The sequence below is a fragment of the Rhizophagus irregularis genome, chromosome 6 (genome assembly GCF_026210795.1).
Source record: "Rhizophagus irregularis chromosome 6, complete sequence".
NCBI lineage: Eukaryota > Fungi > Glomeromycota > Glomeromycetes > Glomerales > Glomeraceae > Rhizophagus > Rhizophagus irregularis.
The window spans coordinates 2,491,658-2,505,278 of record NC_089434.1 but is presented as its reverse complement, the minus strand read 5'-3'; the positions used below and the strand labels follow the sequence as shown (position 1 = coordinate 2,505,278).

The window sequence follows — 13,621 nt, the reverse complement described above, 5'->3', positions numbered from 1 at the left end:
TATAGATTTTTGTCCAAAGTGGCTAAAACTATCCGTTCCCTTCATAAGACCCCTATCTCATACTCTATGCATCATGAAACTAAGTGGTCTTTATATTATATACGTCTTAATAATATTTTATCCCTTTATAAACAAACCTTTGTTACACCTATTATTTTTCCACCCTTTCTTCGAGATGCAAGAATTGATGATTTTGCCAATTTACTCCAAACCCTAGAAAATATGACTTTGCTTTTGCGAAGTCTTCTTTTGCTAAAAGAAAAAGAATTTCAAGCCTCTTCTATTCAGGCTAAAATTGATGCTCGGAATGATAACTTTACCAATAATATTTCCACTTTTATAGATTCTGCTTTGTCACGAACCAGACAACGAATTGTTCTTGATCGTGTTTTCATTGATCATCTAACACAACCCACTTTATTAACTTCTCCAGATGCTATTGATCAAGAAGTTATTGAACATTTTCAAAATTTTGTTCCAATTACTTCTACTACTCCTTCTTCTATACAGGATTTGCCTGAACGATGGTCTAACGCTTATGCACCACTTGCTGATGTTTCTCCAGCTATTTTTGATTCACTAATGGATCCTCCTACCCTTGATGAATGGTCCTCAACAATTTCCTCCATGCCTAATGACAAAGCCTCAGGTCCTTCTATGATCTCGTATGAGATGTTGAAACACCTAGGTCCTTCTGCTTCTACTTTGCTTTTCAATTTAATTTGTGCCTGTTTATCAGAAGCAAATATTCCCGATTTATGGAGACAAGCTACTGTTTTTCCTATTCCTAAACCGCATGAATGGAAATGCCAACTTAAAAATACACGTCCTATTACTTTATTTGAGGTGATTCGTAAGGCTTTGGTTAAACTTTTTTATAATCGTTTGGCTCCTTTGCTTGCCTCCCACCATATTTTCCAAGGTGGTAATTTCGCGGGTTTACCTGGAGGTTCCTGCCGTGATCCTATTATTACACTGGAATCCATTATCTATGATTCGGTAGTCACTAAACAACCCTTGTGGATTTTTTCTCAAGACATTTCAAAAGCATTTGACTCTGTAGATTTATCTATGTTGCGTTTTGCTCTTCAACGTTTACGTTTGCCTCAAAATGCAATTCAATTTTTACTTTCTTTATTTATGTCACGTTCTAACCGTGTCATTACTGCACATGGCCCTACTCCACCATATAGAGTTAAAATTGGAATAGATCAAGGTGAAGTTATCTCTCCGCTTTTATAGGTTATTTATTTAGACCCTCTGCTTACAACTCTCAAAAATGAGAAGAAAGACTCTTATTGTTTGGTTTCTCCATTGGCTCCCTACACTGCTCCATCAATTTCTTGCTCTCTGAATGTTTTAGAAATTAATAATTTGGTGTTCATGGATGATTCTACTTTGATCTCTTCTTCTAAAGAAGGAATGGAACATATGTTGTCTATTACTGAAGAATTTTATTGTTTAAACAATACCTCAGCCAACCATAACAAATATGTTTTAGCCACCAATGCAGTTGCTGCTTCTCGAGATTTGTTTCCTATAGCCTTTAATTTGTCAATTTCATCGCTCAACTCTACGCCCAACATTACTGTTACTCCTATTCCTATGTTTTCATCTTTCCGGTTTTTAGGAGTTTGGTTCAACATTAACGGCTCTAGGAACTTTGTTCGACAATAACTTAAGCGAGAATGTAATTCTTTCTCTGCAATTCTTCGCCCTGCGAAACTGACTGTTCAACAAGTGGTGTATCTTTATAATACTGTTTTGATTCTGAAATTGGATTATCAAATGCAAGTCACACATTTATCTGAGGCTGAATGTTCCACTATTACTTCTTCAGTTCGTGCCTTAGTTAAACACAAGGTCAAATTATCACGTTCTGTTCCTAATGTAGTGTTATATTTAACTCATGCTTTGGGTTTGATCAATTTATTTTCATTTCAACAACAAAATCATTTTACTAATTTATTTTTGTTAGCAAATTCTTCTTCTGTTTTTATGAAATCACTTTTTAATTATAGGTTGCGATTTATTCAATTTTATTGTTTAATTCCTATTTCTCCTTTGATGGTTTTGGACTGGACTTGTTGGTCTTCTTTATTAATTTTTAAACAAGATTATATCGCCAATACTTTAGCCTCACTACTCTCGACTCCCTTCCATTTGTCACGCGCTGATTTATCGTCTGTGCCTGATTTAACCTACCCCAATGGTCATACTCCCATTTATCAATGTCTTTCTTTGGATGTATTTAAAGCCAACTTAACAAGACTTCGAAAACGTGGCCTTTTTTACCTTTCGCAACTTTTGACACCTCAAGGAACACATTTGCTCTCCTGGTCTGTTATATATGCTAATTCTGTTCAAAAGCGTGGTAATGCCCGTCTTTCCAATTGGTACAAAAATCTTTTTGCTAATATTACGATTCCAGATCAACCTGGTTTGTTAAAAGACCGATTTATGATTGACAAACGACCTGTGAGCCAGATTGCAAAAGAACTTGCTCCTTGCACTCCTCCTTCTGGTTATAAGAAGAATTGGATTGTCACGATGAATGATAATGGCCTTCCGTTATTCGGTAAACAGATCTAGATCCAACCCAAACGCACCACTTGTACCATTGTACATTGGATTTCAGACTGCTTATCTCGTCCGAGCGATTTGATTACTCTACAACCTTGTCCTGGCTGCAATTTAAATATACACAAATCTTCCTATTCAAAGAAATCAGTTGCTACTGGTTCTGTTTCTTGCTCTTATTCAGCCTCTCTTCGTCAGTCATAGATCTTACCTATGAAGAAATCATCCATTTTGAATCACACATTCAGCTTGATTGCTACGGTGTCGTGGGCGGAAATCTTGGATTTTGTAACTTCATTTTGCAATCCTTCAGTTCGCTTGATGCCTGCTGCTGATATTCCCCATACTTCCTCTGATACTGTCGACAAGGCTTTGCCTACTCCACATTTACTTACGGCTGGCGATGTTGCTGCTTCATCATCAGTTGTGCCTTCTTCAGACTCACAATATACCTTTTACACTGATGGTTCTCTCATTAATTTAGGAACTAGTGATGTTTTTATGGGATGGGGCTGGGTTCAAATTGTCAAAGATTCGGGCTTTCTTAATTCTATTGCCACTTATAAGCGGGGTATTATTCACGATTGGCCTTTTTCTTCTCGTGCTGAAGCTGCTGCTATTTATGCAGCTTTATCAGCTTTTCCTGCCAACTCCGTAGTTCACATTTATACAGATTCACAGTCTTCCATCGAGGGTTTGAAACATTGTTTCTTATCTGATTATTCAAATTCTCGTCTTTATTATAAGACTACCAATTTTGAACTTTGGGCCATCATTCAACAACTGATTGTGGATAAACAACTTTCAGTTTTACCTCATAAGGTTAAAGCTCACTCTAATTTTTATTGGAATGACTTCGCTGATTCTCTTGCCAATACTGCCCATACATCTGACGATGCTATTCTTATTTCCCGTCTTGACCTTGCCGCGGTTAAGGTTGCTTGCCGAAACTAGAGGGTTTCGGCAGAATGGCGTACGCGAAACTGCCAAAACTAGTTTCGCGAAATCATCAAGAAATGCCGAAATTGCAAAACCTATCAAAATCACGAAACTGCCGTAACTTGCCAAAACTGTTTCGGCGTTTCGGCAATACTTTCTATATGATTTAATTAGAGTTTTGGCATTTAAACAATTTATAAGAATAAAGACAATATGATTTTTTGTATGTAAATATTTATTTTATAATATTTAATATTAAACTAATAAAATACACGATTAAAAATATAATAAAAATTAAAATTTAATAATATCTTTATTTTCTATGTGGGGACCTGCTTCTACTTCTTCTTCTATCTCTACTTCTGTCCCGTCTTCTATCTCTACTTCTATCTCGTCTTCTATCTCTACTTCTATCTCGTCTTCTATCTCTACTTCTTGATCTACTTCTTGATCGAGACCTAGATCGCGACCTTCTTCTTTCCCTTCGCAATCTATATTCATATCGACGTCGATCATGCGCAGCATGCTGCCGTCGATACTGTCGTCTAAACAGATCTAAAATCCAATAAAAATATTAATGAATTGAATGAATTGCCTAAATAAAATTAATTTAAAATAATAATTAATAATAATTACCGGTTTGTAACCAGAATTCATCGTTCATATCAGCAAAACACGCTCTATCGAAACTATTTGGGCTTATAATAGGAATGTCGTCATCATTATTATTTATTATCCTACTGAGGTTTTCATAACCTCGTTTGAGGGCATTCCATTTTGTTTGGCATTGCCTGGGTGTCGCTGCAAATCCCGTTGCAATGAACACCCTATTTGCTATTATTGTCCATGCATTTACATGATGACGGTTTGCAATTCTTTCGAATTGCTGATGTAAGTTTTCCGCTCCGCGATTAATTGCCTAGCTGCGTTAATCGTCCATTGGAATACTGGTGGTGGCGGTGGGACAAAAGGTACTAATGCTGCCATTTTTTATTTTTATGATTTTTTTCGTAACTTGAAATTTGAAAATTAAATACAATTTGAAAATTAAAATACAATTTGGTTTTGAATTGCGAAAAAAAAATTCAAATTTCATAATATTTATAATAATTTTAAAATTCGTTATAATGTTTAAAACATGAACTGATGAACATAATAACATTCTACATAATTAAAGTATTTGTAACAAAATAAACACAGTTTTGATTCTAATGTAATAAATTTAATTAACGCAGTTCTAAATTTTTTTTTGTAACGCAGTTCTTAAAATTTATTGATCTAATATAATAAATTTAATTAACGAAGTCCTTAAAACTTATTGATTCTAATATAATATGCTTATCCTTATTCCTTAATTAAATTGCACTATTTTTAAAATATAATATGCTTATCCTTATTCCTTAATTAAATTGCAATGTTTTAAAATATAATATAAAATTACAATTGCCTGCATTGCCTGCATAATTATATGTTAACTGGACTTTGATCGCGAATATTTTGCCCTGCATAATTACATCATTTATTTCCTAAATAGTATCATTATTTAAATCACATGATATTAGAATTAATTCTCATTGGATTAACTATTGTAATTATTTCTCATTATTATTATTCCTCATTATCATCATAATTATCGTCATTATTATCACCGTCATCCATACCTAATACATCATCTATATCATAATCATAGTCACCTTCTCCGGGTCTCTTATTATTACCACTATCATCAACTTCATCATCTTCCGCATTATTTTCATCTGAATCATTCAATATATCTCTTGGAATATCGCTGATTTCACTAGTAATTGAATCATGCGATAAATTAACAAATTGATCAATCCATAGACTTTCGATTACTACACGGCAATTGTCTTCGGGTATTGTTTCGCCGCTTGTAGTTAATCTCTGAGTAGAAGCTTGCTCCTCATTATATTCCTCATCGTCATCTTCTGCAAAAGCTTCTGCAATACGTATATTGATCTCATCATCACTAAGACGAGTATTCTTTTTTTGATCAATTCCATAAAATCCAAGTTCAGTTTTTGAATTGGATTTCCAATACAAAATTAATTTGCACATGGATTCTAGTTTATCCACATTAAGATTTAAGCGACGTTTATGAAATAGCCATCCTAAAGTCGAAAATCCACGTTCGCAAGTTGCTGAGTTAGGACATATTGCAAATAGATAACTTGCAATTCTTGGCAGGACATCTGGTTCTGGTTTGGTATTAATATATTTCCACCAATTCACGGGATTATCTTTAGCAAAACCGATATCTAGGTCAAATGGCTCTTGCTCATTAATATATTTCTGTATTTGATCACATAAAGTTTCAGCTTCGTAACGGTCGAAACCTAAATTTTTCCTGATTGAAGCTGCACATTGATAATTCTCATGAGGGCGCATTTTTTAAGTGGCGCGTTTCTAAATCTGGGATCCATAAAAAAACAAGTAATATACTTATCATCATCGAACTCATCAAATCTTTCATTTATTACTTTGATACAATGACTTTGGAATGCAGGATTTAATGATTTGGGTAACTTTTTTAATGTAGCTGCAAGTCTTGCCAAGCTCAGGAAACAATCTGCAAGTGTAGCTCTTCTCGATTCTAATGAAAGTACCGCTTTTCTTAGAGGATCCAGAACAAATCCAAGAACTCGTAAATTTGAAAAAAAATTTCTCGATTGAATAATCGGTTTTATTTTATCATTTGTTAGCACTTTATCGTGATCGCTGGCCATTTCTTCTAGTGCTGAACTGCTGATTCCAAATTTATTATTGAATTTACGGATTCACTAGCAGTAGTCCAGCGTGTCTTGCAATATAATTTTAATCCTCTTCCACTAATTCCTTTTTCTTTAATTATTTGAGCAAGTTTTGCATTAGCCTGATGAGAACTTCTAAAAAAGGTTGTCAAAATATTAACACGTTTTAATAAACGTTCCCCAAACTTCTCCTTGATGATGTCGCATGCAATTAAATTGATAGAATGTGCAACGCATCGCACATTCTCAATCTTTGGATGATTCTCATGTATAATTTTTCGTGCATTACGAACATTGGCCGCATTATCGGAAACTACAGCACATATTCAATCTTCTCCAATACCTTCTATAACCTTTTCAATTACCGTAACTAGATATTCTGCAGTGTGCAAATTTTCAGACAAATCAGAAAGTTGATAAAGATATTCTTTACGCAACGGAGTTATTACAATGAAGTTCCAAATTGAACGATGTGTACCAGATGTCCAACCATCAAAGGCTAAATTATAAATTAATATTATATATAGTAAGTAAGATTAAATAAAAATGACGTATGATAGCCTATTTAATTTAACAAACCTAACATTAAATTCGTTTCCTTTTCAAGCTCAGAATTAACTTTGAAGTTCACTTGAGCTAATTCACGTTCAAGTAGTTGATTTACTAATACTTCCCTTGTTGGTGTATTGTACCCGGCATTAAGCTCTTTTATAAAATTGATGAAAAAGAGATGTTCCACTACTCTAAACGCAATTCCGCACGCAATAAAAAATTTAACTAATGCACGATTAATTCGTGTACATCTTTGTTCGTTAAGCTCTGTTGAATCATGGTAATCATCCATGTTACTTTGACCTTCAGAGTATTTTCTTTTTTTGGATGACTTGAACTTATCTTGCCGTTCCATTACTTTAGTCATATACCTTCTAACAACTGCTGCTGACGCATCTGGACAATGGTTTGAAAGATGCTTTTCGAGCTTTGAAACTTCACCGCATGACCATGTATTCTTACAGTACTTGCAGGAGGCGGCAAATTTGCCAGAACCAACAGCTTCTCCTTTATTAATATCTTCCCAAATGCTATTAGGTGGCTGACCTCCTCTATTTTTCATTTTAATGGGTGAATCTTCTATGTGATCAGTCATTTGAAACAGTTTATTATTAATATTATTATTAAGAAAACGGAAGAAAGTAAAAGAAACTTTAGTTCAGTGTTAAAGGAGATGACAGAATTGGGTTTATTAAATGCATGTTACGCATTTTCCTTTAATGAATATAAGCCCCTTAAAAAAAAACTGTAAAAACGTGTAATATCATAATATTAATATGGGAGTTAGAAATGAAAATTCTAACACTAGATAAAGCTTAAAAGAACTAAGACGACGGTAAAATATTGAAGTTTAATCTTTTATCTGTAGATTATTTGATCATCTAAATTATATTATTAATTGGTGTAACTTGGCGTAACTATATGCAAATCTTATGATCAACTATGCCGAAACTACGGAGAAACCTATTATAGAGGTTTCGGCATGTTTTGGCAGTTTCGCAATTTTGACAGGTTTTGCAGTTTCGGCGTTTCGGCGTTTCGGCACTATATAAGAGGTTTCACCTTTCGGCATTAGGCCAAACAGGTTTCGGCAAGTAACCTTAGCCGCGGTTCATGATTATATTATGTCTTATGATGACATTGTCTGTGAAACCAACCCAAGACATTTGTTTAAACAATATCATCAGATGTTGTATATGAAAGACCTTTTAGCTCTTTCTCGCTTCCGTTTTATTTCTCTTTTAACAGATCCATCCCAATACGTGGTTGACTGGGCTCTTACCTGGCATACGTTAATGTTCCAACCCAAATTTGATAATTCCTTTACTAAGGAAAATGTCTCTAGACATCACACGTTGAAATTTCAACTTTTCCTGGAGGACTTGCCTACTTTGGAATCACTGAAAAGGACACGACCTGATTTATACGTAGAGATTCTAACCTGTCGTTCTTGTGAAGACCACTTAGAAGATTTTATGCATTTATTTTTATGCAAAAAGCACCGCGTTAAATTACATCAAATTTTAACGTTATATCTCCACCACTTTACCCAAAAAATTAAAGAAGCGGGTGATAATGCCAATTGCGATTACTCTTCTTCAATTAATAGAGTTACTTCCCTCCCTTGCTGGACTTTTTCATCTAACAACTGGTCTTCTTATAGTCTCGTCCGTGGTTGTTTGCCTAACGCCTTTCTGGAAGTTTTTGTAAACTTAGGTATTCCTCACCTCACTGCTATGAATGTGCACTGGTCAAATGATGAAGAATCGGTGTATTAAGAGCCAGTTAAGAATCGGGACCAATCAGGTTTCGGTTCTTAACCGGCTCTTATTTTTTTTATCATTAAATAATCAGTATCCCGATAGGCCTATTGATTCTATTATATAAGAAGCCGATAGATTCTAAACGTATATCAAATTTGATCAGCTGATAATAAGTAACAAATTGATTACCTTCCGGATTTCCCGATGACTAATAAATAAACACCCGATCTGTCGTGATCGTAATTAATTTATAAATAAGCGTCGGTAAAACATCGCATAATCCAGATAATAATACTGATAGAACATTGATATTAGACGGTGAGAAATTTAAAGGTTTAATAATAATTATTATATATTTATTTATTTGTATATTTATAATATTCATAATATAAAACATGATTGATATTACAGTATTATTATAAATTTTAAATATGAAACTTTCTATTGATCGGTATTACTGACACATATTTCCGGGTTTCTTTTCGTCCTATTGAAAAAGAACCTTCAACAAACCGACCCAGTATACTACGTGTACAGGGATAATACAATCCCTGCTAAGATCATAAAATTCTTTTTTCCATAGTTCTATATTGCACAAATTTTCATCGCCATTAATTGTGCAATGAAATCTAGTCTTGTGATTTTCTGCCGGAAGGTACCACTTTACAAATGCTAGGGAATGATTTACAGAACCTTCCGGAAAATGTATAATATGTTCAAAATAAAATTGAACAATACCGGGATAAGTATCTTTAGTATTATCATGGAGAAATTGGGATAATATTTTGGCCGATGTGACGTGCCTTTTAGAATACATTGACCCAAAAACTTCGGATCCAATTTTTAGTCGTCCATAAGTGTTCACTTTTGGTAATACCGGTATAGCAGAAGGAGCAGCATGGATATCTGATAGTGCTGCGAAATCTTTTCCATAGGCATTGCGGTAATATTCAACCAACAAATCTAATACTTCTTTTGAAAGGTTGGTGTCTATCCTTTTAGGATTAAGAAAAGTACCTGGAAAAGGTTCCGAACCTGTTCCGGCCATTTCTTCCACGTTTCTAGACATTGATAAAAATTCCCGGTAATCTATTCCATTAATTTCATCATGAATTACAAGACTGCCGGTAGTTTCTTTCGGTGTAATTAGTGTGATACAAGTCGATAAATGTTGATGGTCTTGGGCGCATGAAGAAAACTGATCAAGAAGAGAGTTGAATTGAATGGTTTTTAATAATTCTGGTTCGATTCTTCTATTACTGCTATGATACGATCCTATAAATATAGACTATTTAATAAATTGATTTAATTATATTGATAAGTTCGGAAATCTGGAATTACCTAATAGATAGGGATGGGGGTTAATTAACCACGGTTAATTAACCATGGTTAATTAACCGTTAATTTTGTTAGTTATGATTGATTTAAAATGGTTAATTAACCGTTATTTATAATTAGCCAATCAAAATGCAGAATTTAAATCATGTGATTAAATGATAATCCATTATTTTGTTACACAATTAAATATTAATTAATATAAATATTGATTAAATCTATGATCTACATATTGCATGATCTTTTTTTTAAGATAAATTTTTTTTAAAAAAACACTTTTTTTTTGCAAATTTATTGTTCATTATCATGGTAAAAAAAAAGGGAACTGTTTGGAAACATTGGACAATAATTACTGAAGCAGAAAGTAATGAAGAAAGTAGTAGGTCTAAGAAAAAAACACATCCTTCTGTACGTTGTAATTATTGTTCTAAAGTTTTTGAACAAGGTACAGCTAAAAGAATGCAAGTTCATCTTAATGATAGTTGTCCTAGAGCTCCAGAAAGTGCAAAAACAAAGAAACAACAAATTCCTGAACTATTAGAAACTTCTGATGCTACTACTTCTACTTTTATTCCTACAGTAAAAACATCAAAAAAGCATTTAAAAAATACAACAATTGAGAATTTTGTTGATCGTATGAGTGAAGAAGAACAAGATACTCTTGAAATTTTACTAGCTCAAGCATTATTTGCTGCTGGAGTTCCTTTTTCTTTTCTTGAAAATAATTATGTTATTCAGTTTTTTCAACAATTACGTCCAGCATTCAAATTACCTAATCGAAGAAAACTTGCTGATGAATTACTTGATGATGTTTTTGATGAAGTTAAAGCTGAATGTAATGAACAAATTTTACAAGCTAAATCTCTTACAATGGTTTCAGATGGTTGGTCTAATATTAATCGAGAATCAGTTCAAAATTTTGTTATTTGTACTCCAAAACCATTATTCTTTGATGCTATTTATTCTGGTGAAGAATCTCATACAGCTAAATGGGTAGTAATTTTAATGAAAATGAAGAAGATAGTAATAATAGTTCTGATAATGAAAATAAAGAAGATGATAATAATAATAGTTCTGATAATGATAGTATATTTGGATTTGAAGCAAATGTTATTAATTTAGATGATGAAGAATAAATAAAATATATTAAAATTTTATAATATTTAATAAATTATAAATTTATTTTAACTTCCTTAAAATTATATATACAGGTTATTTATGGGTTAATTAACCGTTAACTAACCGTTAATTAACCGGTTAATTAACCAAATTCATAACTAACGGTTATTTTACCAACCCTACTAATAGACCGTTCATGCGTTCGTAACTGAAACACCAGAACGCGTATAATGGTCCATAGTCTAACGCACAATGGCAAATATGTAAGCATAAATGTAAATTCGGCGTAATTTTTTCTGCGCCGTAATTTTCTTCAATGAGCTTTGCCACTTCTAGAAGATTTTTATGAGCTTCTTCTAACCCATTCGTTGTTATAGATCTGCATACAAGAATATTGCATGCACGGACAAAATTGGCGAGTATCAATTTATCCGATTCTTCGAAGCAGATCCCATGTTATGGAAGTGGCATAAATTAAGATAAAAGTCTTCCATTGATCAGCGGTGAACCTTGAAAAGCCTTCACCTGTAGCAATTTTGTAGGGAATTCTACCGATATCTGCTGGAACTTTTATTGCATTTGCCCTTTTTTGCATTGTTTCTAAATCTTTTTGTGTCAATCGGCCCTCCTCGATCCACAGTCTGGTCACGATCCACTTAGCAATACCCAAGAACAAACAATGCATTGGATCCACTGTGAGAAATCGCACTGAATCAAAGTACGGAAGTCGATACATTTCTGACCACCGTACTAAAGTATTATGGACGTGACTATTTCTAGCATCTTTAGTATTGCAATTCAACCATTCTCGCGCATCCCTTCGAACCTGGTTGATATCTCTTTCGACAAACCATTCATCAATATCATCAAATCCGCCAAAATTCGGTTGATTTCGATCATCATATTGAGCCTTTTTTAAGCATCTATGACAAGCCACTCGCGCAGAGATATGACCGCAGAGTTTTCTCGCGGCTGGAATATCACATGAGCAGCATATTACTGCGGCTCGAATAGATTTTCCGGTAGAGCTTTCGTATGTTTTCGATAGTTCAATCCCATTCCATAACTCGATTAATTGATCGATGATGGGAGCTATATAATGGTTTAGTTGATGTAAACTAGGCTCATTTGGCCCCGGAATTAAAGCCATTGTCAAAATATTTGATGGCTTGAATCTTTCATTTCGAGGCAGGTTACATATTACACCATATAGAGCTCCTATACTATAAGTTGAATTATCGAATGGTTGGAACCAGTCGATATTTAACATGATGCCTAAGTGGCGGTCTGAGACATCTTTCCGGAAAAATGGTATATTTTGACGATGATCCTGAAAGGTTTTCCAGATCTTTCCGTCATAAATATCATTCAAAAATTGAGAATCGTTACGGTCCGCCCATTTTCTACATAATTTCTCAAATCCTTTTCGATTATACATTAATTGTAATTGGTGTTTTAAACTAACAGTAGGGAACGTTAAAGAAGGTCGATAGATTGTTCCGTTAGTAACCGGAACTTTCTTAGCAAGTGTAGCATTGCACTTTTTTCTTTGATTTGCCATCGGATGATCCGGAAAATCTACATAGGTACAATGAATTGTGGCTGGAACTTGGTAAGGGTCGTTAGTTGATACTTCTGTTACATTATACAATTTGCAACACTTTTCACACGATGCGAATTTGACAATATGAGCACAGACGCCAAGTTTTTTACGTGCCATATACAAAGATGTAGGAAAAGAATTGTACGTGTTTGCATCCAAAAGAACCAAAAGATATCTAAAAAATTTGACTAAAGAATCGGTAGTGACATCGGATAACTTATATCTCTCTTGATATAATAAGATCCATAAAACAATCCAATGAAAGTCTTCAGTAAAATCAATGAAGGAGGCTTCTGGATCATCACCGTATGTATTTTCCGGTGCGTCAAACCAGCCGGATGAAGATTCATTTGGTATTTCTTCGATAGGATCAAAGTCATTATCAACTTGATCGTTTTCTTCATCATCAGCATCACTAGTATCATCATCTGAAATACTTTGTTCAATAACAACAATAGGGTATGATACATTCTTGGAATTTCCACTACCGATATGTTTTCGTTTATCTTTCGATTTGGCTTTTGATGATTTCGATTTTTTGGGAAGAAACGAATAATTTTCCTCATCAACAATAGGTTCATGATGACCATCATCTGAATTATGTGATTCTATTTCCATTGGATCATTCAAGAGGTCTACCGATGTATCTTGGTTTAGGTCATCAGATGAAACTTGATTTAAATCTATAATTTCTTCAATAACTCCTCTTGGTCTAATATCCCTTTTTAAACTATGACTATTTTTTGTACGTGGATCAACCATGTTACCTTTACATTTATTGCAATGACACGGAACTTTATTTGATGTTTTCTGTTTAAAATTATAGGATTTCTTTACAAAGACAGCTTTTGTTCTTCGGTATTTTCTCGTCATTGTAAATAATAATATAAAAAAATTTTATTAAAAATGAATTTCCGGTTCTTCGATGAACGGATATATTAGTATGATTGATAATTGAC

The 13,621-nt window shown here is 33.7% G+C and overlaps 2 protein-coding genes across 2 annotated transcripts; one reads left to right on the top strand and one right to left on the bottom strand.

Annotated features, from left to right (window-relative positions):
- Positions 1-10,307: 10,307 nt before the first annotated feature.
- OCT59_026278 (uncharacterized protein) lies at positions 10,308-11,076 on the top strand (the record flags this gene model as incomplete). Its single annotated transcript, XM_066143074.1, has 3 exons — positions 10,308-10,348; positions 10,423-10,823; positions 10,958-11,076. The coding sequence occupies 3 exons, from the start codon at positions 10,308-10,310 to the stop codon at positions 11,074-11,076; spliced, it is 561 nt and encodes a 186-aa protein (XP_065992629.1).
- A 1,605-nt stretch (positions 11,077-12,681) lies between these two features.
- On the bottom strand, positions 12,682-13,535 carry OCT59_026277 (uncharacterized protein; the record flags this gene model as incomplete). Its single annotated transcript, XM_066143073.1, has 2 exons — positions 12,682-12,694; positions 12,808-13,535. The coding sequence occupies 2 exons, from the start codon at positions 13,533-13,535 to the stop codon at positions 12,682-12,684; spliced, it is 741 nt and encodes a 246-aa protein (XP_065992628.1).
- Between the last annotated feature and the right edge of the window lie 86 nt (positions 13,536-13,621).